Raw genomic sequence first — 26681 nt, forward strand, 5'->3', positions numbered from 1 at the left:
ATGCACGAAGTTTTTTGAGGCATTGTGATCTGCACAAAATTACGTTTTTAACTTAATTTGGCCTAAAATTTACGTACGACAAGTTAGCACGACAGCGACGAATTAGAGCATTTTTTTAGTATTAGTTTCGGTTTTCAAAACACAATGAAAAACAAACAGAAAAATATATGATTTTTTTAAAATCTTTATTTACATTCTTGATAGGGACCATCCATAAACCACGTGGACACTTTTTTGAAAAACTCAACCCCCCCCCCTCCTCTCTCGTGGACAATTGTCCATACAAAAAAAATCTTTTTTGTATGGAGCGTGGACAATCGCCAAACTTTTGAATGTATTTACACCGGATTACAATTTTTAAGTAAAAATATTCAAATTGTCAATAAATACCATATTTTTGGAAATTCTCAAATTTTATATTTTGTTGTAATATTGCTATCAAACGAAAAAAAAAATGTGTTTGGATTTCCACTGTATTACAATTTTTAAGTGTGAAGTTATCTAATTCTCACAAAAAATCGTATTTTTTAATGTACTCCAATTTACATAATTTAATATAAGGTTTTTAATCGTGGCAAAATATGTAAAAGGTTTTCTCTTTTATACAATTTCAAGTATAAAATACTTAAATTTTCACGAATATTTTTTTTTAAATACTCAAATTTTAATAATTTTCAATGTGGTCATCAAGTTTTATTAGATTTCCATTCTATTACAATGTTTTCAAATTAAAAAAAACATATTTTGTTAATTGAGTACTCAAATTTTCATTATTTGAAAAATGAAAAACGACGCAAAATTTTCAATATATTTTTACCGTATTATTGTTTTTATGTTACAATTTTTTGTGTGAAATACCTAAATTTTCACGAAATACCGTATTTAAATACGGTATGGTGAATATTAAATGCTCAAAAATTCATAACTTGCAATAAGGGTATCAAACGGAAATTTGAGACTTTAACACCAAAAATTGTTAATCAATGTGGATTCGTTGAAAAGTGTGCGTGGTTTAATATCAATATTTGAAATATTAGAATCTTTTTTCTGAAAACGTTGATAAATATGTTTTTGTGAATGCTGTCAAACTCTGAGAACATTTTTTTGAATAATTTTAAGAATTATAAAAAAAATCCAAGAAGTTACTTTCGATGAGTTATTATCGGTTATCGTCGCCAACAGTATCGTATTTCGATAACAATACCCGGCGATAACGCTAACCTTTTGTTATCGTCGCAGATAACTTTATCGGTGATAATTATCGTTTAAAAACGTTGGTCATTAGCTTTGCATGGTTCAGTTAATTTTGTCAATTTATTGATGCTCTTATTGAAAAGATTATTTGGAAGTTTTATATTTAATTGATAATGAATTAAAGGTGACACACATTCTGTAACGAACCTAAACCCTCAGTCCTCAACTACCGGAACTTCGCGATAACCAAATTTGTATTTATTACTGACGTTTCGATCCTGGTGGATCTTCCTCAGGGTAAAGACTGTCATTGTCATTTATGATGTTCAACCAGCCCGTTACGATGATCCTCAACTGTGAACTTAAGTCAACACTTGCTGCCCGCTCATATCCCAGAACGAATTTAACTGTACTTTACGACCCAGTACTACCGTTCAGCTGCACAAATCACTGCACCGCTCAAAGTGTCGCACAGCCCTACTGCAATCCATCCAGATTACACGGTGGCACCGTTTATCTTTACCCCGTTTCTTTGTAAAAGCAAAAGTGAAACTACCGTCGATAACCCTTGCAGAAACCCAGAAACTTCGCGTTGATAATAACTCTTTCCGAGACAACACAAAGCATCATTGAGGACAGTTAGTAGCGGCAGTCGGTCGGACTCTGGTTGTAAATCTCTTAATGTCTTAATGTTCGCGCAGATCTCCAGGGCAGCTTTGTAAGTTGTGCTCAAAGCAGGTGTTCCAAAAGATTACAGCAATAACAATTAGCTCCCTCCTTCGCTGCTGCCGATGCGATGTGACGCAATTATGATCAGAAGGTAGAAGTGGTTCCGCGTTTACCTTAGGTCACGAGCGGCTCGCAGATCGTGCAGTGTGTCTCTCCATTTATGGCTCCGAATTCTTCAATATCTGCTCAGCTGAGCTGAGCTGTGGGTAAACATTCGGCTGGCGATAACAACTACAAAGTGATGTGGGAAGGACTCGCGTTGAAGGTGTGCCGAGGTTCGACGATCAACGATTGACAATTAGTCACACGAGTGCGATTTTTGGCATTCGGCGAGTTCTTTTCTCTTCAAAAAAGAAGTCTTGCAATCGATCTGCTTGAAAGCCCGTTGTAACTGCTAGGTGAGTTCGTCGGCGCGCGCGTCAAGCTTCCATCTTTGGTAGTCGAGTCGCGCTCGTATGAATGAAGTTAAGCTCAGGATACCGTAGGCGAACTCGGTTGATTGCGTTGGGCAAACTTCTATGTGCCTCGTAGTATTTGCATGGCCGGGCAGAACTTGCTAGATGATGGCGGCGCGGCCTTTATCGGAATGTGTGCGGTGGCGGTACAGGTTTCAGCGCGCGGACTTGGCGGACTGAAGAAACGCGCGGTTGGTCGTGTCCTTGGGGGGTTGTTGTTGGGTACACACACTCTACTATAGTTCACTGGGTTGATTTATTGCGCTCATGAGGAGTGGGGCATTATCGACGGATTGGCATTTGTGAGGAGTAGTCGTTCTGGCTGTTGTGTCATGGAGCGATTTGTTGTAATTATGAGTTCTTTGAAGAGATTTTGGAACTCCACGAAGTCATGCCCTAACTTCGAAAGAGGTATTACAAAGGTTGTCGATTCGTAGGTATTGTAGAATCTGCCTTGAAGTTCGAGGATCTACAGCTACAGCAGGAGACATCGATCCCTGGTTCTTAAATGTCTATGAGATTGTAAGAGTTACGAGTTACGGACTAGTTTTTATCGTATGTTGGTTATTCATGGATTGCTTCTACCAAAGAATACCACCTCATTTGTAGGTAGGTCGATCAAGAAGGTTTAATCACTGTCGCCAATGCTAATTGACCAATATCGAACATAAATCAATGACCATTCAAGAGGTATCCAATTGTTCCTTTCCTTCTACCACTTGATTGAGGCGTACCTCCAAGTCGGCCAATTCCAGTCACGTCCCAGCTTGTCACAAAATTGCCCATTCGAACTAGTGTGGTGCTCACACCGGACGATGTCGTCACCTGACAACGGCATCGTCTGACGTTTGAAGAACCTACGTGGCAACAAAGTCCCAAGGAAGCTCAAGTCAATTTCTCCAAGTCTGGATGTCGAGAAAGTAACACTTCCTCCCATATCCAGCTGGATTGAAAAATGGAAAATGTTTTACCTTTCAACGCCTTAGAACAGCTATAATTAGAACTCCTCCAAAGACACCTGAGCGCGCGCGCTGGTCAAGCGCGATCAACCGCGTAGTCCGCGCAGATTTGTTCACTCAGAAATCGGATCGAATTTCCGCAGATATTGAGTGTCGAATCGATTCGTCAAGTCGACAATTGCCAAGTGACGTAATCGTTGGCGGCGACGCAACCTGTTTCCGTGGACAACTCGGGGTGTTGAATTACCACAATGTTGCAGAACTTCAGATGGTTGATAATGTCGGACAAGGTTTACAAATGTCCGGATTGATCCAAGCCAGATGATCACATCGATGCAAGACATGTCATCATTTTCCCATTAAGCTTCGTTGAACCCTTCCAAAACGTTGAGTTCGGTTTCATTTCGCTGGTAATCTCGACTTACTGACCGGCTTTCGTCATGTTTACCCCTTCTGCTAAGTGAGCGATACAGTTTCAGCGCGAGATTGATGGTGGTCAACGAAGATTAATGATTCTTCGCGACTCCGTCGCAACGGAGATTCAATTGGAAGTATTCGGATGTCACGCCGCAAACCGCAACCTTAAAAATGCGTCTGGCTTTTCTCCGACACTAATGTGTTCATGCGGTAGACCCTTAAGCGCGCTCGAAATCATGGGGTTGAGCGTGGTCAACAGCGTCACCCCAAAGCATATGATTACCGTTCTACAATCTCCGAAGCATACGGCGGTTGTGGTGGCGCCCGTCAAGGATATAGTCGAGCCTGGTTAAGGCTTGTTGCCGTCATGGCTCAATTATGATTCAACACGTTTGGTGAGGTTGTGAATCAGCCCGTTTTAAACGGGCAGGTAGATATAGACGACCTTGCTCATCGTAGATCGGCTTATCAGACACCGCCGTTAAGTCGTGCCGTGGCTGATAAGAATCTCTTGCAAAAATCACAGGAAGTTACAACGAAAGCGAGGTGTTATCGCGTGGTGACGACATTTTTTAGGTAGAATTTCTCTCCACTGGGAGATTTGTTGGAAAAGCGCACTTGACCTTGACGCAAAAGTGCACACAAGAGAAGTGACACACTCTGTTTTGTGCACTTTTTGCGTTGGTGTATCATCGATGGGAGAGGGGGCACTCGTACTTGCGGGACAATGGGAAACCAATCAATGTAAGACAGGAGGTGTTCAATGAAGAGATTTAGGGATGCTTATGTGGTTTTGTTGGAATTATTGGGGGAGTTATTTGTTTTTTGTCCATTTTAAAATCGTAATCCGGATAACAAGTCAGTCGGCTACTAATCTCAACTAAACAGCATTTCGACCGATAATGTAAATGCACGTACTTGTCAGGTGAAATTCTTCACGATTGATTCCCGTAATTCGTTCTCTATTCTCTCTATTAATACAAAGTAGCATCTTACTATAACTTGGCACTCGGTTAGGTGCAGCACTGCTTGGGCGTGCTTAGTCAGTGACTAACCTACAAGAATAGATCAGTTTTTTTGTGTTATAAGTTTTGAAAAATTCATTTAAGATCCACTGAATAAATTTTACTTCATCTATTTTCCCTGAAAATTCGATTTGAATTTATGTAGTTTTTCAAGATAATTTCAGAAATTAATTAATCTGCGACTAACCTCAACTGATACTCCAATTAGGTGTTGCTATAACCATTATTCAGAGTTGTTTATAACCAATATTTAGAACTCTAGTGGCCTCCATAACGTTAAAAATTAGGCCGTCCTGAGAATAATGTTTTTCTTCTGGTTTTTATTTGGTTCTTTTTAAACTAGATAGTCAGCGACTTACCTAATAACTAGGCTTAGTGATTTTTCACGCTCAAAAATTTAAAATTTCACGGGGATCCGTGATTTAAGTCTTGTTTAGCCAAAATGATTAAAATTACTTTGATCTTCTGCATATTTTTAACCGCTGGGGGGATAACTTGTAATTCAATGAATATTTTTTAACTGATTTTTATTTACATAATTTAAGTATTCATAGGCTACTTATGAATCATAGCATTTATTTTTGTATAAATGTTTTAGAATTTTTATGTTAATGTAAGTTTCTTTATCCCTCCAATACTTCAATGCTTTCACAATTTAAAACTAATAAAATTGAAATAAAAGATTTTTTATGTTTAAGCATTGATTAGACAAATAATGCTAAATTTCACGGGATTTTGCAGAAATCATTAAATTTCACGAATTTCACGCTGTCCGCGAAATCGTGAAAATTCACTAACCCTACTTATAACCAGGCCCCTGATTTTTCTTTAATTCATTTAACATAAATTCAACGATCATTTATTCTGCGACTAATCGCGGCCAATATTTCGTTTTTTTAATCAGTATTGATTCAAAAATTCATAACTTGATCAAAGATTGCACATTCTGGAAATTTCTGAAAAGTTGGCACTTGATGTTCCCTAAAACAAATCAGAAAATACAAGTTTTTTTTGCTATTCAAGTTTTACTGACAAAAAGTGAAATTAAAAATCACCAAAAAATTTAATTTTAATTTTTTAACCATGCATCATTTTTTTTCAGTGTAGTTCTTATCCATTACCTACAACTTTGCCGAAGACACCAACTCGATCAAAAAATTCCTTCAAAAGATATAGATTTTTGAATTTTCATATATCATTTTTGTATAGACAGCTGCCAACTTTGTATGGACAACCGGCTCCGTGGCTTAATGGTTACGGCTTCTGGCTCCCAAGCAGAAGGTTCAGGGATCAAATCCCGGTCGGTACCTTTGAAATTTGGAATCAGGAATTTGAATATAAATAAAAACTAAAATGAATTAGGTGGGATTCGAACTCACACCTTTGGATTGGTGGTCTGGGACGCAAAGCAGTCGGCCATCAGAAGGTTTACACCCTAGCAGTGAATTGATCCGTAGTGTTGAAACATGTTATCTTCTCATATTAAATACGCGCTGATCCTCGATTTGCCTGAGGGGATTGGAAGTCTAAATATAGATCGAGTTTCCTTCAGATGCTTGCTTCTATGTTTAGACGGGGCCGAACAATGCCCAGCGACCTCGGAATTGGACCGCAAGGAGCTCTGTCATTCTGAAACGGGTCGTTGGAAGCAGCGCGAGGGCACTCCTAATACCCGGGACTGAGATAAGCTGTATCAGCATTCGGCATATACACAGTCTGATACAAATTATACATTCCCATAATTTCGCTACCGGTTAGCGGGTATTGGATTGGACCACACACACACACACACACACACACACACACACACACACACACACACACACACACACACACACACACACACACAGCTGCCAAATTTGTATGGAAAATTATATGGACAAACTAATGATGCAAAATGGCTTCTTTGGGCATATCGAAGGCATCAACAAAGTTTCAGCCGGATTAAAAAATACAAAAATTAAAATTAAAAAAAAAAAACAGACCGACTTCGTAGAGAATTGCTTAGCTTTTTAAACTAGTTGCTCGGTTATTAATGAACCAGTTTAGTTGGTGACCAACCTTGACTTGCTCATTATTTTTTTTTCATTTTCCTATTTTTTTTAATTAGTAAACTCGTGATTAATCTTGTCGAAAACACATTTTTCTTAACGATTTTTCATCAATTTCTGTTTATTTTTTTTTAATTAACGGAATGTTAGTAATTCTGTAACTAATTTCGAACTTTGAAATCATGTTTTCTTGTTGTTTTTGTTTTTCAAAAGATTATTTTACAACCAGTCAGAAAAATTTTAATTCTCTAGTTTTAGTTAGTCTGCAACTAACCTCTAATACCACAAATTGAAATCACTGCAATTTTATTCTGTCGATTGAAGCGTGTTCAGGGAAGCCAAATTTGTCATATCTTGACGTAACTGAAGCTTTTACGGACATCAAGTTCGAAAATGTCGAGTTGTGTAATTAACAAATCAACTATTAAATAGTTCACACATGAATTTTCATATGAGCAACTTTCTAATGAGTAAACAAATGTTTTTGATTTGAAGATTTGGATATTGCACTTATTTTTAACAGAGGCGACTCGTGCCCGAATGAAGTACCTGTTCAATGTTATTTTTTTTATTAGGTATTCTTTATTATAGAGTTTTTCAGCCGGAGGCTGGTTCAACTCTTTTGGATGATTTGACTTCGTGCTTGAAGTCGACCCGGTTACAATGTTGTTTTTAATAAATATTGATTATAGATCGTAGTAAATTTTTGAATCTTAACGGTGCACGTCAACCAGAGCTTTTGCACCCAGATTTTTCTTACAGACATTTTAGTATCTTCAAAATTACGGGTACTATCAAAATATTTTTTTATTCATCCCCTAAAGTACAGTCCACAAAGTTATTTACAACAAAATTTGACTATTTTGATAATTGCGTTGTTGCAGGATTGGGTCCGTAAGTTTGATAATGTTGGAATAAGAAGACAACAACTTCCATCGTTGCTGTGCACCCTTAATGTTAAAAAAAGTTTTTGAAGCTTTTTTCTTTCCAATGGCTTTTATTTTTACGTTTTATTATTTTTATACTATTATAATTTTCTGTTTATGCAAATAATTAATTACACTTATGATTAAGACCTTTTTATCTCGTTAAAATGTATTTTTAAGACTTAATCATTAGCGTGGCGAATGTGGAAAAAAAGAGCAATCGCTCTGCCATCCTTATCGAAATTCAAGAGAAGTTATTGAATATTGTAATAAATTTAAAAACTATTCATCAGGATGTTCAGAAAAAATACCACATCCTTCACAAAGGAAAACTGTTTGTTGGGCTTTTTTAGGCCCAACTAATATTGAGCTAACTTGGTTACTATTTTAAAATTAAATTGACATTTTACTTTATACTTTTTAGAACCAGGTCGTATCGCTTTTGATCCTTTGTCAAATTTTTAGAGAATTGAATTTACTCACTGTTATGTCCTCATGGTTTTGGAATTCAATTTCTGAATAAAAAGAAGAGCTTCTGATGTTAAAAACAAAACTATATTGACATGAATCCGAGATAATGAAAATATTTGTTTTTAGCATCAGTGAAAAAAAAGTTTTCAGAACAAATTCATGCTACAATATATGATAATAATATATTCAACTAGAGTGAACCGGACCAACAGTTTGAATAAACACAGTCGTTTTTGGAGCATTTAATGGCATCAAATCTTAAACTTTTTAGGACTGCATCCGCTTTAAATACAACCATTCTTAAAATAAAATAACGATCATGGTTGAATCTACTGTCATATTTTTTCTCATATGTCCCGAGTCTGGAAAAAACACAGTACTTTTTTGTTTCAATTGTTTCAATTCAATCTATCAATCACACTATCTAAACTTAACATTACATCACTTTCCAGTAGAGCAAGAATCCACTAGTAACCAAAAAGATCGAAAAGGTTCAACGTGCGCAGTTGAACATTCCAGTTTTAAAACAAGCCATCACCAGTCTGCGCAAAACAGCCTGATGCCTAAAAGTGCGCCAAATATAGAGCAGTATCTGTGGTGCTCTCGCGCTCTCTCATTTATTCATGCTCTCAACGTGCTGTCAACGCGCTGGCTTGTTTACCTTTTGCAAGCAGCTCCCTGCAGAGCTGAGCGAGCTAAGTCAGCTGGGGCTTGGGGGTGGCATTTCGCTCTCTCCCAAAAATGCTGTCAGTTCACGCTCTCAGATTGAACCAGATTTACCAACACATCGATAATGCCGCTGCATATGAATAGGAAGCTCTTTACATGTGTTGATTTTTTTCCGTATGGAGATTTTTTCCCCGACGTTCAGAGGGTCGGTGTGAACGCGACGAGCATTTGCGCGTGGCCCGCCAGGCTGGCTCGCTTTAGTATTGGTGGGTTGTAAAGAGATGTAAAGATTTGGGTAAAGAGTAAAGGGTGGCGGGCCAATGCTTTTTTGGTGCATGCAGCGCTGCTGAACATAGGGTGTCGATTTTGTTAACGTATATTCAAACAAAAATTGTAATTGTATGTTGCTGGTTGAAAAAGCACCGCGGTACTTAAATAAAAAAATATCCGCTTGAAATCGGCTACCTGTTCAATGAACAGGTTGAACAGGTGGACGAGTCGCCTCTGATTTTTAATTTGACGGTTAAAACTGCAAGCCTAGAAAATTCCACCTCTTTCTTTTGAAATCTGTTAAACAACTTCCATTTCTCCAAGAAGTTACTAAACCCTTCTCCACCACCGCGGTCAAGCTCGATCTGTTTACTAATTCCCACATGAGTGTGATTGAGGCACTCTCCGCCGGTGATCACCTGATCAGTTCGTGACTGGTGGTAACACATATACCCTATCAACTCAGCGGGGCATCCCTAGCCGGTGTCCAACACCACTTCACACTTTTTGTTCCATTCTATCACTTCGATTGCAGTGTTCGACAGCGTGTCCAATCTCTAAGGAACCTGTGTACAATTGGGGAAGTGCAGTCTGTCAAGATAAGTACGGTCTGGTTTTGAAAGCTAACTTGTCGTATGCAACCCTAATCCATACTTTCAATCTTCAACCAGACTTAATCATAACAGTCATTTCTCTTCTACAGCCCCATTAGTCTCTCGTTTAGTCAAAGAAACCCGTATACCCACGCTTCCTTCTTTCCGCCCGTGTCTACTGCCTGCGTTTCGCTACAGCTTCCCGAACCTCTGTGTGTGCGAGTTCAACTACCAAGACACACCGGGGAGTCAGAGTCCCTCTCTATCAGCAGCGCCAGTCAGTACCTCTTCTACCTAAGAAGAACCAACGATGACGTGACGTAACGCTGGTTTTGTTGTCATCAATCGGGAGGTCGTACTTTGCAGTTGAGTCTTTAGTCAGTTCTGGAAGTGTCGCGAGGCCGGTTGTCCGAAAAAGTGTTGTCGAATTTTGAAGTTTTTTTTTTTTTTTTTCATAAAATTATTTTTATTAGGTCCTTTTCGGTACTGGGACCTGGTTAGGACCGAGTCGGCTTTTGTAATTACATTTGACTTAATAATTACAGAGGATCTTGTGTGTAAATGTTAGTGGAAGGGGAGCCGATTACCCGCGGCCTACTCGGGGTTAGTAGGGAAGGGATTGATGTTAAAGACAAGGCGTGGGAAGGGAAGGGGGATTGTGTAGGGGTCTTGGTTGGCTCTGCTGGCCTTTGCGTTTGGTCCTCAGCCGCAACTCGGTGTCCAGCTGCTGGGGCGTTCTTGCTTTGCTTCCGGTGCAACCAGAAACGACGGCTTTGTGTGAAGGCGAGTTATACTAACTGAAGGAAAACTAACTGAAGGAAAACTAACTGGAAGAAAAACTAAATAGATATATTGGAATCTAAGAGGAACTGATAGATCGGATAGAGAACATCAAGGTCTTGTTGAGATAACGCGTCACGCATCGGAATTTCTGGTGGTCTTCCTCGGGCCCTGAGGGTATCTTTCAACTTAATTCTGTGAGCCTGGTGATCTGGACACGCCCATACGAGATGGTCGATGTCCTGATAACCCTGCCCACAGTCGCATAAGTTTGTATCACTCATGTTGATACGGTACAGATGAGCCTTGGACGAGTAATGGTTCGACATAAGGCGGGACATCGTTCTGATGAATCCACGCGTCAAGTCCATTCCCTTGAACCAGGCTTTTCTTTGCACCTTAGGTCGTATGGAATACATCCAACGTCCCTTGGTGTCGTCGTCCCATTGTTTTTGCCAATCCAGAAGCGCACGCTGCCTCGGAAAACCGTAGCATTCTTGTAGGCTAATTGGCCTTTCAAAAATGTCTCCACTCTCAGCACCCTTCTTGGCGAGCAAGTCCGCTTTCTCATTACCCGGAATCGAGCAATGAGCGCGGACCCACACCACCGTGATGCTGAAGGACTGAGCCGCCAGGTTGTTTAAAGTCTTGCGTATTTCCGTGAGGAAAAACGCAGACTCCCTGGTCGGCTTCAGAGACCGGATAGCCTCAACAGAGCTAAAGCTATCGGTGAAGATGAAGTAGTGGTCAGGTGGCATGGTCTCGATGATTCGCAGTGCGCAGTAAACCGCGGCTAACTCTGCGACATAAACCGAACTCGGGTCCTTCAGCTTAAAGAACAGCTGATAAGATTCATGATAAACACCGAAGCCCGTACAGCCGTCGAGCTTGGAGCCGTCGGTGAAGAATCTGTTGTTTGGAGGAACATGGTTGTACTTTGATGCGAAGATCGTCGGTACAACTCCCCGCAGAAGATGGTTTGGGATACCGCGAGTATCGGCTTTCATGGACGTGTCGAAGCCAATCAGGGTGCTGCTGGTTAACGGAGGCGTGCGCTGTACCGTTGTGCTCGGTCTCCACTCCCACGATGACATAAAGTCATAATATAGAAGCATGCGCCGAGACTCAACGTGAAGGTTCAGCAACGTTTCAAAGTTGTCAATTACCAGTTTATTCCTGTAATCACACCGGATCAGGAACCGGTAAGACAGTTCGTAGTAACGAGTTCGCAGAGGCAACACTCCCGCCAAGACCTCGAGGGTCATGTTGTGAGTTGAGTGCATGCATCCCAAGACAATGCGAAGACATCGGTACTGTATCCGCTGGAGAACCAACAAGCGTGATTTCGCAGCTGATTGGAAGCAGAAACTGCCATATTCCAGCACCGAGAGTATCGTTGTCTTGTACAGTCGAAGCAGGTCAGAAGGATGAGCACCCCACCGGTTGCCAGAGACACTGCGCAGAAAATTAGTTCTTTGCAGGCACTTTTGCTTCAGGTAGTTAATGTGCTTCCCCCATGTTCCCTTCTGATCAAAGATGGTACCCATGTACATGAAGTGGTCCGACTGCTCGATAGTCTTTCCCGAGAGAGAAAGATTGAGCTGCGGCGGTTCATGCTTCCCCGTAAAAACGACCAGTTCCGTCTTCTCCGGAGAGAATTCAATACCCTTTCCAACTGCCCAATGGGCCAAGTTGTTCAGGGTATCTTGCAAGGGTTCTAGCAGATCGACTTCCTTCTTGGCAGCGATTGAAACCACTGCGTCCTCTGCGTACTGTATAAGGGTGCAGTCTCCGGTCAAGCAATCATCGATGTCGCTGACGTAGAAGTTATACATGGATGGACTAAGGCGTGAGCCTTGTGCCAAACCCATGTAACTTATCCGGGTGATTGCCAGATCACCTTGCACAAAGTGCATGTGTTTTTCTGACAACAGGTTGATGAGGAAGTTGCACATCGTCGGATTGAGACCGCTCCGCCGCAGCTTTACTCCCAACACATCGATGGAGACTGAATCGAATGCACCCTTGATGTCTAGAAAGACAGAAGCCATTTGCTGTTTCTTACCACGGGCTATGTCGATCCCTGTGGCCAGCAAGGCTAGACAGTCGCTTGTTCCCTTGCCTCTCCGGAAGCCATACTGCGTGTCAGACAGCAAGTGCTCTCGTTCCATCCATGGTTCGAGGCGGTCGAGGATCATCTTCTCCAGCAACTTGCGTAGACACGACAGCAAGCTGATTGGACGATACGAGTTGTGGTCGGATGCCGGCTTACCGGGCTTTTGAATGGCAACCACCCGGACCTGTCGCCATTCGTGTGGAATTATGTTCTGCTCCACGAACGTGTTGAACAGATTCAACAGACGCTGCTTGGCGACGTCCGGAAGATTCTTCAGCAAGCTGAACTTGATCTTGTCCGAACCAGGAGCAGTGTTGTTGCCCGTTAATAGAGCTATGGAGAGCTCTATCATCGAGAAGGGAGGATTAGCATCGCTCCCATCAACAACGTCGAATGATGGTTGTGTCGGCACCGAGTCCGGGCACACCTTCTTGGCGAAATCCAATATCCACTTGTCCGATTTTTCCACACTCTCGTTCGGAACGGAACCTCTACGCATGGCCCTCGCAACGCGCCACAGAGTGCTGAATTTTGAAGTTTCTCAGGTGTTGTTGCTGACGCGTGACACTGGACAGGCTTCTCGAATCGCGCTGTTAGCTTACCAAAGAGTCTTCCGAAGAGATTGGATGCAGATGAGGTTGCGGTAGTCCGAGTCGAGATCTGGTTTTGGGTGGGAAGTAATCCAAGGTTGAACGATTCGATTCGATCGTTGTGAAAAGTAGTGAATCGTTTTGAAGATACCTCTTGGGGAGTTTTGCGTAACACAGTGTGCTGATCTATGTGAGAAGAGTAGAGAGTCTAGTCATGACGAAGTGGTGTGATCATTTCCAGCAATAAATAATATTGTTTTGTCGTACTTCCCAGTACAGGCGAGCTCGTCAACGACGTATTGAATCTCGCGCGAGTTCAAAGGTAGTTTTGTTTACTTTTTTCGCGCACTCGGTGCAAAGTGAGAGTTCAACGTAGATCTACGTGGTGATTAGAGTGTACAGGAAAAATTGCCATGGAAAGCTAGTGTTGGCTTGCAGTTGGCACAGCTCTCTCGCGACACAGAAGTCATGGCTCAGGTGGCATAAATTAGCACCTTGTTCAGTACAGAGAGGGGTTCAACGTCAACGTGTTGACAGCATCAGCAGCAGCAGTGTAATACGGTAGTGTTGGTTGTGGTGACGCGCAGTGCAAATGCAAATTAGAAATTAGTCAATCGAAAGTCAGGTGGAATAGCTGCTGAACGTGCTGAACGACAACGAGTAGCAGCGATCAATTACGATGGACCGGATCAACTGATGCTCCGACGATATCTCCTTTCGACGCGTCAAAGTGGAATCTTTTAGTAATTAATCAAAAAGTTTGTAGTAATAGTAAAAGCCAAAAAAAAATGGGTGTCGATCTGGGCGTCTCGAGCGAAATCTCGAGCAGTGCGCTGGCGGTGCTGCGCGGGATTCTAGTCAAATCGTTGTCCCGCGAGAACCTCAGCCTGACCGATCAGCACCTGCTGTCGCGGAAGCCGGCGGATCGGCACGTGTCGTTCAGAGATGGTAAGGATCTTCATCAAAAGGTTCACCGAGCCCTCACTCAGAGCAAAATTTGAAAGAGACCAAGTGCGAAATATCGACAAAAAGAAAGATTTTGAGATTTTCGAGACGAATTTCGATCTCACTAATACATTCGCAGGTAAAATGTCATACGTTGCGGACAGTGCTGTGCAGTGAACATAAACAAAAATGTTCTATTGAGACGTCTGGGAAGATTTTCACTGTTGCGTTTTCTCAGTGAAGAAAAATGTTTTGAGATAATGCCATTGATAATAAAGATATTTTAAGAAGATTTGATTGTCAAAGAAGCAGGGCTGACTACACATACAAAAAAACTTTTGCTAGTTCGATTTTTTTTTTATTTTTAGAAGAATTTTAACTTTCAAAACATTTTTTTGTAATCCAAGTTTGGCAGATATATTTTTTTAGTTGAACAATTCTTTCAATCTCAAATCTACTTTCTTTGTATTTTTCTTTATATTTGTTACATTGGATGAACTCATGCTTTCCAGTTCCAAAAGAATTCATTCATTTTTTAGTTTTTTTTTTCATTGAAGTTTACAAAAAATGTTGCGGGCTAGCGAAAGAAATTTATAAAAATAATTTTCATTGAATTTGATTTTTTTTTTCATTTAGGAGTTTTTTTTATTATTTTTAAATAGTTTAAAAAAGACTTCATTAATTTATTTTTTTCTACTTTTTTCACATTTTAAAAATATTGTTTCAGGTAAAAGTAACCATGAAACACATGTTTATGGATTGCCTAGTAAAATAATAAATTGAATAGCAGTTTTGCAACGAGTTCCATACAACATTTTTTGCAATTCCGAAAAACACTCTTTGAATGGAATTGTAGGTCAAATGTCCATGTATTGATTTAAATTGATTGATTGATTTAAATCAAAATAATGTTGAAAGGTATTACTTTTCAAAACGAATGTTAATTGATTGATTTAAATCAAAATAATGTTGAAAAGTATTTCTTTTCAAAACGAGTGCTGAAAAGTTCAACTTTTCAGCATCCATTGCAGGGCTGAGAAGTAGAACTTTTCAGCATTTGTTTTGAAAAGTCTTTCTGTTCGATTTTGTTATTTTTGGTAGAGATAAGTAGGCTGTTTTGTCGTCCTACACCTAACCGGCGGTCGCATGATTGTGGTACATGGCGGCATGAATGTATATCAGAATCTGCATGAAAACTGTCCTCATGCATTTTTTGCGATATAGGGGTATGACATTTTTGCCCGTTACCGACAATTATCGACATTACCGACGGCAGATTGATTGTATTGCAGAAAAAAAATGTTAACAGAACGAGGATTGAACCATCAACTTCTAGGTTGCTGATCCGACACGCTACCACCGCGCCATGGACGCTTGATGAATGATGAGGGACAGAGCGCGAACATAATGTTCTCTCTGGAGTGTTGCTCGGGGACGCGCCATCATTATATGTGTTGGTGAGAACTGCAGATCGCTGACGTGTTTACACGCGGGCAAAAATGATCTATGGGCTTGCTGCAAAAAATGTAATAAAATATAACATTTTCTGCAGCAAATCCACTGTTGCAGATTTTGAGATATATTTTTCCTTTGGGTGTAGAATGACCGAAAAAGTAAGTAGTTTTACGACGGAATTGCAAAAGAAATATTTTTAAAACTTTTCAATCAGGTCTCAAATTTTAAAAGAATTTATTTTAACGTTTTAAATATAACAGAACAAGAGGAACAAAAACCCGATTTAATATCACCAGAGGTGAAATAGAGCCTTTCTTACAAAATAATGAAACTCCGAGAAATATATTGGTGCAATTATTTTTTCAAAAACATAATGATACCATCCAGTGAGAATTTTACCTAAAGCTTCGAATCTTTTAAGGCCATTATTTGTCGCAAGACATTTAAATTTAATTAAGAAAAACATATTGGATTGACATTATTAGAAAAAAAATAAAGGGTACTCAGTCTATAATGTTAGTCTATGATTAACTTAAAAAAATATGTATCGCTATTGCACTTTGTCGAAGCCAGAAAGAACACTTTCACGCGCAGCGTAAAACGCGCAAGCGTAAAAGCGCTGGCGTTGAAGCTTCGACTTGACGACTTGTCGAGCTTTCGAGCGAGAACGAGAACGAGAACGAGCCGGGACTTCGAATTTGATGTTCAGTATATGATTTTGTATAAATCCAAAAATTTAATAGGAAAAAATAGGGTAAAAATAAGACGAAAAACATTAAAATCGCTATATCTCTGGAAATACATTTTGGAAAAGCTTCAAATTTTGGGCCCAAACAGTTTATGGCGCATGTCTTCGAATGGCTTTTTGTTTGAAACTGAATTCTTTAAATTTGATAGTGTTATCTGTAAAATAGTCCAAAAAATACCTCTAAAAATGGCTTTGACCACATTTACTGGTCGAAAATTGTGAATCGACAAATAAAGCGGTTTTCCACTGATGGAAGACACAAATTTTTAAGAGCGGATACAGACATCGGCCATGTATTTCAGAAAAAGAGCTCTCAAAAATCAGACTTTGAGTTCCGGGTTTCGGGCCAAAATTCAATCGAAAGAGCGCATCTAAACCTTCAATTTAGTAATAGGATTTTTTCCTGGGACGAATCCTCGCCGTGCACGATTTTTCTAGATTTCTGAAAAAAGCGTTTTTCCAAAAGCCACCTTAAACCTTTCTTTTGTAAGAAAGGCAAAAGATGAGAGAATTTAAGCCGACCACTTGTCATGTATTTATATGAAAGGTACTTATTATAAGCATGCTCCAAAAAGATTCTTAGTTGATTGTTTTATTTAAAGGAATTGCCAATCAATTGATTTCTTGTATTTCTTATTAAGGGTTTATTTCTGTTTTTTTTACTTTTCCTTGGATAATCAAAACAATTTTGGATTTTAAAAATATCATATCAGAAAAATATGTACACTTAAATGCTTTTTTTCTAAACCGTTTAAAAATCAAATAATTTCTGTTTTTAACATGTCGTTGATTTTGTTTTTGACAGATTTGTTTTTTCCATGAGAAAAATCAGTGCACAGGCTTGACTAGAGAATTATCTCATGTATTTAAAAATAGTACAATCTATAAAAAGCATACAGTGCTGACGTTAGACAAAAAGCCAGCTGATTCATTGAGTTTAAATATTCCCTAAAAGCAGTAAGGAGAAAAATAATTGACGTAGGAGTATGATTGTTTGATTTGTTGATTGAAACAAACTTCTGTAAAAACAATCGAATCAAATTTAATAAAATTTAACTGAATATTTAGATATTTTAATTTTCAGACAGAACTAGGGGAAATATACCCTTTCTAATCAAACACCTATCTTCGTCATATGGAGAGTTTGATGCTCGATTAAAGCTCCAAAAATACTATTTAGGCTATAAACTTACCAGCAACAGCACCGCCTCGAGTAAGCACGCAAATTTATGCCATTTACTGGCCAAAAAGATCAAATTGAATGCACTATTGATCATAATTTCTATTTTGCGAGACCATTTCTCATCATTTTGGTGGCACACACATCCACACGCAAGATCAGAGGTTAACTGCTTAACGAAAGTCGCCATCAATATCTTTTCACTTGCGCTAACGATTTCAAAGCGCTTAAGATATAAAATTGCTTCCAACTACCGGCAACGTGTTCTTTTGACCATTACTTAGTCACTCACTTGAAAAATAATCCCGAAACATGTAAATAATTAGGGTATTTTAACCATTAGTGGACCCCCTAGTAGAGCCGAAGCACATTTTTCACAAATTGTCAATATTTTAAGCACTTTTTCATAACCCTTTGTACAAAACAATGAAATCTGAAGTCTTTTGAACAATTTTGACTATTTGTTTCATCAGTTATTTGTTTTTGAACAGAAAAATAGCCATTTGAAAAAAAGTTTTTTTTGCCTGTTATGGACCCCCTTTTCCTATAGTGGACCCGGGTCCATAATCCGATTGTGGACCCGGGTCCACTATAGGCAAACTGTTATTTTTATACCAAATTCAACCGATTTTTGATGTTTTGATGCATGGTGTAGGTCTAATGATAGATATAATGAATAAAAGATGGATTTTGCTCACTTTTCATCATAAGCAAACATGTTTTGTTAACAAATTTGGCTTTAAACAACGAAAACACCTAACAGACATTTAAACACATTTATTTCCGAAAAAGATCAGAGAAAACGTTTCAAAAACTACTGTAAAAATAAAAATAATTAAAAAAAGTAATTTTGATGCAAATTTTTCCATATTAATTACATAAATGGTTGACCGAAACTAAACAATAGATTTGTTTACAGTTGCTGATAAAACCACGCACGTTTATTTAAAAAAAAAGTTTTGTTATTGATTTATTATTATAAAATATCATTTCAAACTGCAATTATGATGCTTCAGTTAAGTACAATTAACTATAGTTTTGATTAATTTTAAATTCTTACGGCTTCAGCATTTTTGGTACTTTTAACATGAAAACAGCTATATTTATACTCATAATTGAAAAAATATGCGTTTAGGTTGATTACAACAAGCATTTATTGTATGTTTAAGAGAAACTTTTGCTTAAATACACAGTTTTCTTCATTTTTGAAGGTTAAATTAACAGGGGTCCACTTTTGGAAAAGTTTGGATTTTCGTTGTCCTATATTGGACCCCCCTAATTTTTGCTCGAAAATGAGCAGTTCTTCGCTTTATTTTAGTAAAGTTCCTTAAACTTACATTATTTCGACTTGCTGAAGTTAAATAATCAGTCAAAAATGATTGGATAGTTAATTCAATAATAAAATATAAATGCAGTTTTGTTGTGAAAATGCTAGTGGCCATGGCTGATTTCAGATGTCGAACTCAAAACACTTATTTTGGTGAAAAGGACGATTCAATGTCAGTCAACATTGTTTTAAATGATGCTGAACATGCCAAATAAAAGATTTGTAGACAACAACACGCTTGAAATTGTGATTTTATTGAATTTTTCATCAAAAACCCTTCAGAGGGTCCACTATAGGAAAGGGGTCCACTAATGGATAACGTACCCTAGCAAGCGCCATCAGAAAAACAAACGCGCTAAGTCTTTTGACGTTTCATGTTTGACCACCCATTCCAATCGAATGCTGAAGAAAACCGAGCGAGAAGCGAAGGCAAATAAAGAACAAAGGGTGGCCACCAACACCACCAGCAGAGCTTGCGTTTTTGAAATATTTTTTTAAAATGCTTGTAAAAGGAATAGCATCACTTTTAATAAAAGTGAAAATAAACAGAAATGTTCACAAAAAGTTGCTCTACTCGTTGGTGTACTTGGTTTTACTGAATTTCAAGGAACACTCCAGATTATCCAGCATCATTCAAACAAGACCGCTAATTAGGCTTAAAATGGGTTTATTTCCCCTACAGTGTTGCCAATTCTTTTTTAAAGGGTATTCTAAAATTTTTGCTAAAATATTTGATAAAATTTATAACAAAAGCTTCTTATGTTTAATTTGGCCAGTATACCAAAAATAAAATTTAGTAAAAATGCATAAATTTTCATATTTATTAGGATAAAGGAAACTAGTCACCCTGCAACATGATTACCTAATCCAATGCTCGGGTCCCTGATCCCGAGACCCCTTAAACGACTGACCAAATCAAACCGATCATGGATCACCAAGCTTGCTCAAATCACGACCTGTGGAGTGGGACATCGTGGCGCGGGCTCGTTAAATTGACAGTAATGTTTATTGCACGCGATTATGATGGCTATTTACACACACACGCACTGTGGTCCACTTTGAGCGGGGGGTTGTACCTGAGCTCAAGATTGGTCGCGATCTCACCGTGGTCCGAAGTCACGGTGTGGTGAGTGGGTCGCAAATTGGCGCCTCCGGTGTGGTGGTTTTGTGGCAGTAGTAAATTCTAGAAATTGGAGTTCGTTCGAATACTTCGTAACATTTCAAAAAGAATCAAGAAAATTTATACTGGAGATTTTTCGTAACGTAATTTGGGAACGGCCTCAAAGTTAGATAACTGGATGGCGTTTGGTGGCAAACCCCATTAAACTGCGCTACCCCCTGCGGAATCCTGCGATGCAAACTGCGTGGGTGCGTCAAAATAGTTCCAGCGGGTGGTAAATCATAGTGGCGGGTCGTAGAAAGAAACGCAAGATAGTATATGGTAAAGTGACCAGTGGCAGTGTTGCCAGATGACGTGGGTGGGAACTATTTTATCATAGGAGATAAATTAAGTGCTATGTCAACAGTTAGGAATTTACAGGTTGTGTAATATTTATGTTTCTGAAAAATAGAAAAGTTCGAATGACCAAAAAGTTTGATTATTTAAAAAAGATGACCTTTACAACTGTTAAAGCTTTTTGATCACAATTTCGTCAATACAATCCAAGTACAATTCAAATACATCTCAACGATTCGCAAGGTGGTAATGGAACGTTATTTGTTCAGCCTTTATTGATCGAGCACCGCTCAGAGGAAATTCTTCAAACTCTCCACATAAATCTGTCTTCCCCGTTGGCTGTCATTCTGAATAAGAATATGTGGGTGGGCACAACTCTCTGGGAAGCTTTTGTTGTCGCACTCTCACGTTTACATTTGTGGACTGGGGGTGGCTGAAACGCGCGATAAATGGCGATTAGCGGTGGGATTGAATCATCGCTAAATCTGGCAACTCTATCCCATCGTCAACAAGTCAGTCAATCAGTCGGATTGCCATTCATGAGTCCTACACATTTCTCTATTTGAGGATTCTTTATACTAAGAAATCTTTCTTTTTTCGTCTACTTTCAGCTGGAAACAGGGATGCAAGCGTACAAAAACAGACAAGGCCATCTTCAGCCAATAAAGGTTGGTGCCAATTTCATGATTTTCTTAAAAACCATCGTCTATCACTCTTCTTAAGGTTACCATTGCGAGACTCATCATCCTAGAGGCTGTGGGATATTCTCATCTAAATTTCCGTTCGCACATGATCAACAATTTACCAAACCATTTATCGCCCAACTCACCACACTTCTCCACAGACAGGCACCAGCGTCCACATTCTGTAAATCATACACTGCACTGGTTCGCCTGCGTGGGCGAGGACCTGGACAGTGCTGCCCCTGCCACTGCTACTAATGGTTATGGGAACGAAGGTACATACACATACACCGGCAACAGCTGCATGTGTGTTTGTGGATGTGTTTGGCGGAGTGTGTACCTGTTAGAATAGATTGAAAAATTAACACCTAGCTGATTGCTGAATGAATTGTTCTGAAATGTCGATTTTAACAAAAAAAATCCTGAACTTATTTAATAAATTTGAAACTAACTCGAATTCTGCAATATTCCCTTCAATTAACATTTCCATATTAAATTTGAACTGAAAAAATTACTGTTACCTTAACGTGAAGACTTCCAAGATTGCCATGATTTTTCGTTCGAAGATATAAATTTTGAATCCTTATCAATATTTTGACAAAATTCCTTCTACAAATGTTTGGAATACTGCCCTACACATGCTGATACTTTTTTTGTAACGATTATCCAATTCCTTGCGAAGTTATGGAAATCGTCAATAATCATTGATTGCCAACTAGGACGTCAATGACTGTACCACAAAATTATATACATTTTGAAGCACAATTGATTTAGATCAAAAAATCCTTCAATGGCTTTAAGGAGGCAAAAACCGGCACATGCTGATTCATCTTGGTGCAGAAATTCGTTAAATTTAATGAGATACAGAGCATTTTAGAGTGATGATCAATTTTCTTCGAAAATGATCAACGGCTTCACCTTAAAATATTTGAAATATGATGATGCATTATTGAATTCAGTTTACGCATACCAAGATGCGTATAAAAAGGGTGATTGTAAAGATATTTTGTTTGTAAGATATGCGCTTACATTTATATACTAATATAAGGATTTACAAGCATATTCGGTTAAATATTATTTAGAACTTATTAAGAAATCGCTTAATTTATTTTGTAAAACTGGGAAAGTAGCTTCCAAAATATCGTCGAAACATTAAGCATCAAAGCTTGTGTCAAACTCCTAAAAAGCATTTTTTGCAAATATTATTCTTTACCAAGGCAACTATCTCAACTAACAAAAGTCAAAAGATTAAATATATAAGACCGTTAAAAATATTGTGCAATGTTATATTCGCTTCTCACTTCAAACAAACTGTAAAAAAAAATTAAAAAATAACATGGTAAATGTACTAAAAAGTACTATTCGTGCGATTTTTTCTCAACAAATAAACAAGTATAGACAAAAATTCAGAAGTAATTATAAATAAATGATCATTTCTTTAATAAAAAGTTTACCGGGATTACAAGGATGTTTTAGTTTTATTTTTGTGTTTACATTGAAATATATAATAAAGTCGACAAAAATACGAAGAAGGGAAGATTTTCAGAAGAAAAAAAATCAGATAAATACCAATATTTACAAATCAAAATCACAATAAAAAATTTTATGAGGACATTCATCAAGAAAAAACATCTAAGTTACCATTTAATTTCAAAGTAAATACTTGATGGTTTTACAATAAAGTAAAAACATTTCGTGACTAAATCATGTAGAAAATAATAGTACAATTTATAATTACAATAAATTTATTGTTGAAAACATGAAATATCTAATTTCTGATTTTGTCACATTGTTTAAACATTTAAGTTTGGGAATAGTTTTTTTTGCAGGTAATATTTTATGTTTATTGAACTTAATTTATTAAGTTATTGCAGACATTTTTTTCCTTAGTTTTGATCCCCGTAAACTTTGTTTATGAGTACGTGAAAAAATTTAGATGAATCATAATTTTCATTTATCGAAAAAAAAAACTCACCTCAACAACCTTTTTTTTGTTTTAAATTAACTTTTTTGCTTTTGAAATATTATTTTGAAAATAATTACTAAATAAATTCAGGTCATAAATTCATAAATTAGGTCATTTCAAATATATTTATAGAATGTGCATCTTAATTAATTTAAACAATTTGTTTGTACATCAATATTGATTTTTATAGACAAAGTTACAAAAAGTTATAGACAAAGACAAAAAAAAGACAGTTTGGGTTGTCACCCTGATATAATATGTAGAAGAAACAAACTGCCCTAGTTATCCATACACACATTGAAAAAAAAAACCACTGGCCTTCCCAAACATCCCAAACTGCACATGATTCTTCGCCTTGAGCTCAGAATATTCTGTCATTTTTTCCATTTTTGTTGGCTTGTTTAAATTGTTAAAAACAGACTTTTTTCAATTCTTCAGATATTTCTCCCGGAACAGTTAAATTTTAACTAATCAAACTAAATGTGAAAAATCGTTTAAAAAATATTATATCACGTTATTTCAATCTTTAAGACTAAAACACACATCTATCAGTTGAAGACTTCCAAATTTCAGGATTTTGTTTTTGTCATTTTTGTCATTTAAATATTAGTTAATAGAAAATGGAAATATTCCAACAGTGTTGTTCAAGAAAGCTTCCAATCAATTGGCAGAAATTATCATACAACAAAACCTAAAAAATAGCCAAAGATTATTATTCATGAACTTTTTATTGCAGTTTTCATGCCACAAGAAACATAGAAATCAGGTTAGGCCCCTGCGAATATTTGTGTAAGACCACGGTCTGAGAGTTTTTTGAAAATAATATTTCGAAACTTTGGAAAATGAATGTAAGAATTGTATTCTAAATGTCATGAGTTTGAATCCCGATATTCTAAGTGTAAAATTAGTTTATGGCCTTTCAAAATAACATTTTTTTTGCAATTTTCTACTATAATCAAATTTGAACCATTTATAACTAATTTTGGAAAACGTTTGATGAAAATTTTAACGAAATTTAATATTTTCACTCACATTCAAACTTGTAAAATTGTTCCAATGAACAACATATTTGATCAAAGAAAGGATGGAATTACAAAAAAGGCCATCATTTAACAATGTCAGCCAGCAAAAAATCTGCGTTGGATTGGCAAAGACTTCCATTCCCGAGTAGTTATACTGTATTTTCTTTCCAGCTAGCAAAAATTTCAAATTGCAAACCCAAATCTACCGAAATTCCTCATTCAGCTGGAGCACAATTATTCCTCTCTCCACGACTGAGTCATAAATAATTCGCCGCGCAGCACAATTGAGCACAACTCCATCCTCCTTCCCGGCAAATAATTGCCTGGTCGAGGAAATTTTATTAATTTATGATCGGCAAGTGACGGTCTGGCCTCTGGCCGGTGAGGGTGGATTAAATCGTTATTATGGAGATCTTTTTTCTCAATTGATTGTAAACAAAGATCATTGGAGGAGCCAAATTTTGGAAAAAGATCTAGAATCTTCTAAGATTTAAAATAAATTGAAGATTTAAATGATTTGTTTACTGTGTCAACTTTAGCTCGAGCAGCTCAATTTGGCATGGGAATCGGTTCTGCTAATTAATTAACCATCAACTTTGCACCCTCGCGGGTGGGACTCTTCGCAGCTTAACTCAACTCAGCACAGTGCTCAGTGCGGAAGTCCAAATAAAAAAGACTTGTGTAGGTTAAGGTGTGAACTCGCCGGAGCCGTTACGACCCTCTGTCATCTTCCAACACCAACCTGGCCTTTTCGTAAGACGTAAGGTAATGGAGGCGGCTACCGGTTTTTGAGGTTAGATTAGCCGATGCAATTCAACAGGTGAATTGTTTAAGATTTAGGAGGGTCTAAATTTGTAGCAATTTAACATTTCTTTAACCAGAGTTGGACTGTCATAACAGCTTGCAGTAACAATTAGTGGTCCCCTTAATGAATTTAATCACTTTGTTTTCACTAATCATGCCCTATTAACTAACCCCCGGTGAATTGAATTTGATAATGAACTTTTTTCTCTCCCGTCCCATTTGCTCCCCTCTCCAACGCACACGCAGACGAGCTCCAGCGGGAACGCGAGGAGCGAATAAAGCAAACGAAGGAGCGCCAGAATGAGGAACGGCAGCGCAAACTAGAGGAACTCAAGGCACAAGCACTGGCGGCGCAAAAGTTCCGCGAGCAAAAAGAGGAGGAGCGCCGACGTCGGATGGAGGACCTGCGGCGGCGGGAGAACGACCGGCGGTCACAGGTCGAGGAGCGGCGCCGCGCGATACAGGAAGCGGAAAACGAACGCCGCCAGTACATCCTGCAGAAGAACCAGGAGCGGGACCAGCGGATGGACGCCAAGCGGCGCAACGAGCGCAGCTCGATCCAGTTTGCGTTCGGGTCGAGCACGCCGCGCATGATCGAAACCAGCGACAGCGGCATGTGCAGCTCGTTCTGGGCGCACCGGAGGTGAGTTTTGGCGGAACCTTGAACTTCAATAATTTTGTTAAAAATACATTTTGGTCTCTGAGGCACAACAAATTTGAATTTCTTTTGCAATTTGTGATGTAAATGCATGGACAAAAAATAATTTAAAATTTCATTATTAAATACCGCTAAACAACACAGGTCATACACGATATTGTTTACATTCCATTGTTAAGAAGTTATAAATAAACATTTTATCGTTTCCATCGTGAAATTGAATGCTGTATCGTGTATCGTGTGGACAAATACTGCATGAAACTATTACATGGAACCAGACGTGCATTGGCACGCTCTGCACTGGAACTTCAAATTTAGCACTTGCACCAAGTTCAACGCATGCTACGCGTTGCACAGTGCTAGTGCTATTAAGCAGCACCCAAATAGCACGCCAAAAAAAAATTTTTTTTTTTTTACTTGTCGTTAGCGCCAGGACAATTGAAACTATCTGCGCAACTACCTTGTAAAACGATTCTCAGGTCTTGGAGGGCCTTTTTCGCTTAATTTTCTTCTAGGCCATTGACTTCTGAAGGCTGGGATGAGCCCATAAACGGTATTTTCTCTCACTTTAAACTTTGGATTTGAACTGACAGCGCTAAGAATTGTGGACAATCTTTGATCCGTTTTCTTGATTCTCTGGTCATTTCTCCGCGACAATCTAAAAGAAAATAAAATCGTGTAATAAACTAAAGAAAAAAAAACACTTCAGAGAGAATAGAACCATGAACCTTTCACATCGAAGCCTTGCACGCTTGCAATGCACCAAACTTTCTGATGTAAATGATTGAAATTACTCGCATCACTATTTTAATGTTGGTGACTGTTGTTTTCTTGTCAACAAATGGAAAAATCAACTTAGTTACCAGTTTAGTTAGAGTGCGAGGGCGAGTGCTATGATCAAAAACGCAGTGCTATCCGTAAAAATAGCACGCGTGCTAACCAAGTGCAGTGCCAATGCATGTCTGCATGGAACTGATACGGTCACACAAGTTTCCATACCATGACCATGACGATCCTTAATTTTTGTTTTCTGGCGAGCTCCATGTTCTGAATTGTGGTTCCTGTTTTATGTTCATGCATTTCCAAGATAAGATAGGATTGCTCTCTTGGAATAAAGCAGGACAAAAACAACCCTTTAAGGGGTTACATGCATGTAGAAAATCACAAATTTTCGTGTTACAGAAAGTTTATT

At 38.3% G+C, this 26681-nt stretch overlaps 1 protein-coding gene across 20 annotated transcripts in view; it reads left to right on the plus strand.

Moving 5' to 3' along the window:
- Positions 1-26681, plus strand: part of LOC120413036 (inner centromere protein A) — a 146631-nt gene that overhangs the window by 91402 nt on the left and 28548 nt on the right. For 13 of the 20 annotated variants that reach the window (XR_005604896.2, XM_039573714.2, XM_039573710.2 and 10 more), the window contains exons 3-5: positions 20968-21024; positions 21201-21314; positions 25078-25474. Coding sequence is in view for 19 of the 20 variants with exons in the window: in XM_039573714.2 (XP_039429648.1) it covers positions 20968-21024; positions 21201-21314; positions 25078-25474 (568 nt within the window). In the remaining variant the exon portion in view is untranslated. Of the gene's footprint in view, positions 1-13519; positions 14194-20967; positions 21025-21200; positions 21315-25043; positions 25475-26681 lie in introns of those variants that run through there. The other 7 variants (XM_039573718.2, XM_039573720.2, XM_052710722.1 and 4 more) reach the window with 7 other exon arrangements.

This window comes from Culex pipiens, chromosome 3, assembly GCF_016801865.2.
Source record: "Culex pipiens pallens isolate TS chromosome 3, TS_CPP_V2, whole genome shotgun sequence".
Taxonomy (NCBI): domain Eukaryota; kingdom Metazoa; phylum Arthropoda; class Insecta; order Diptera; family Culicidae; genus Culex; species Culex pipiens.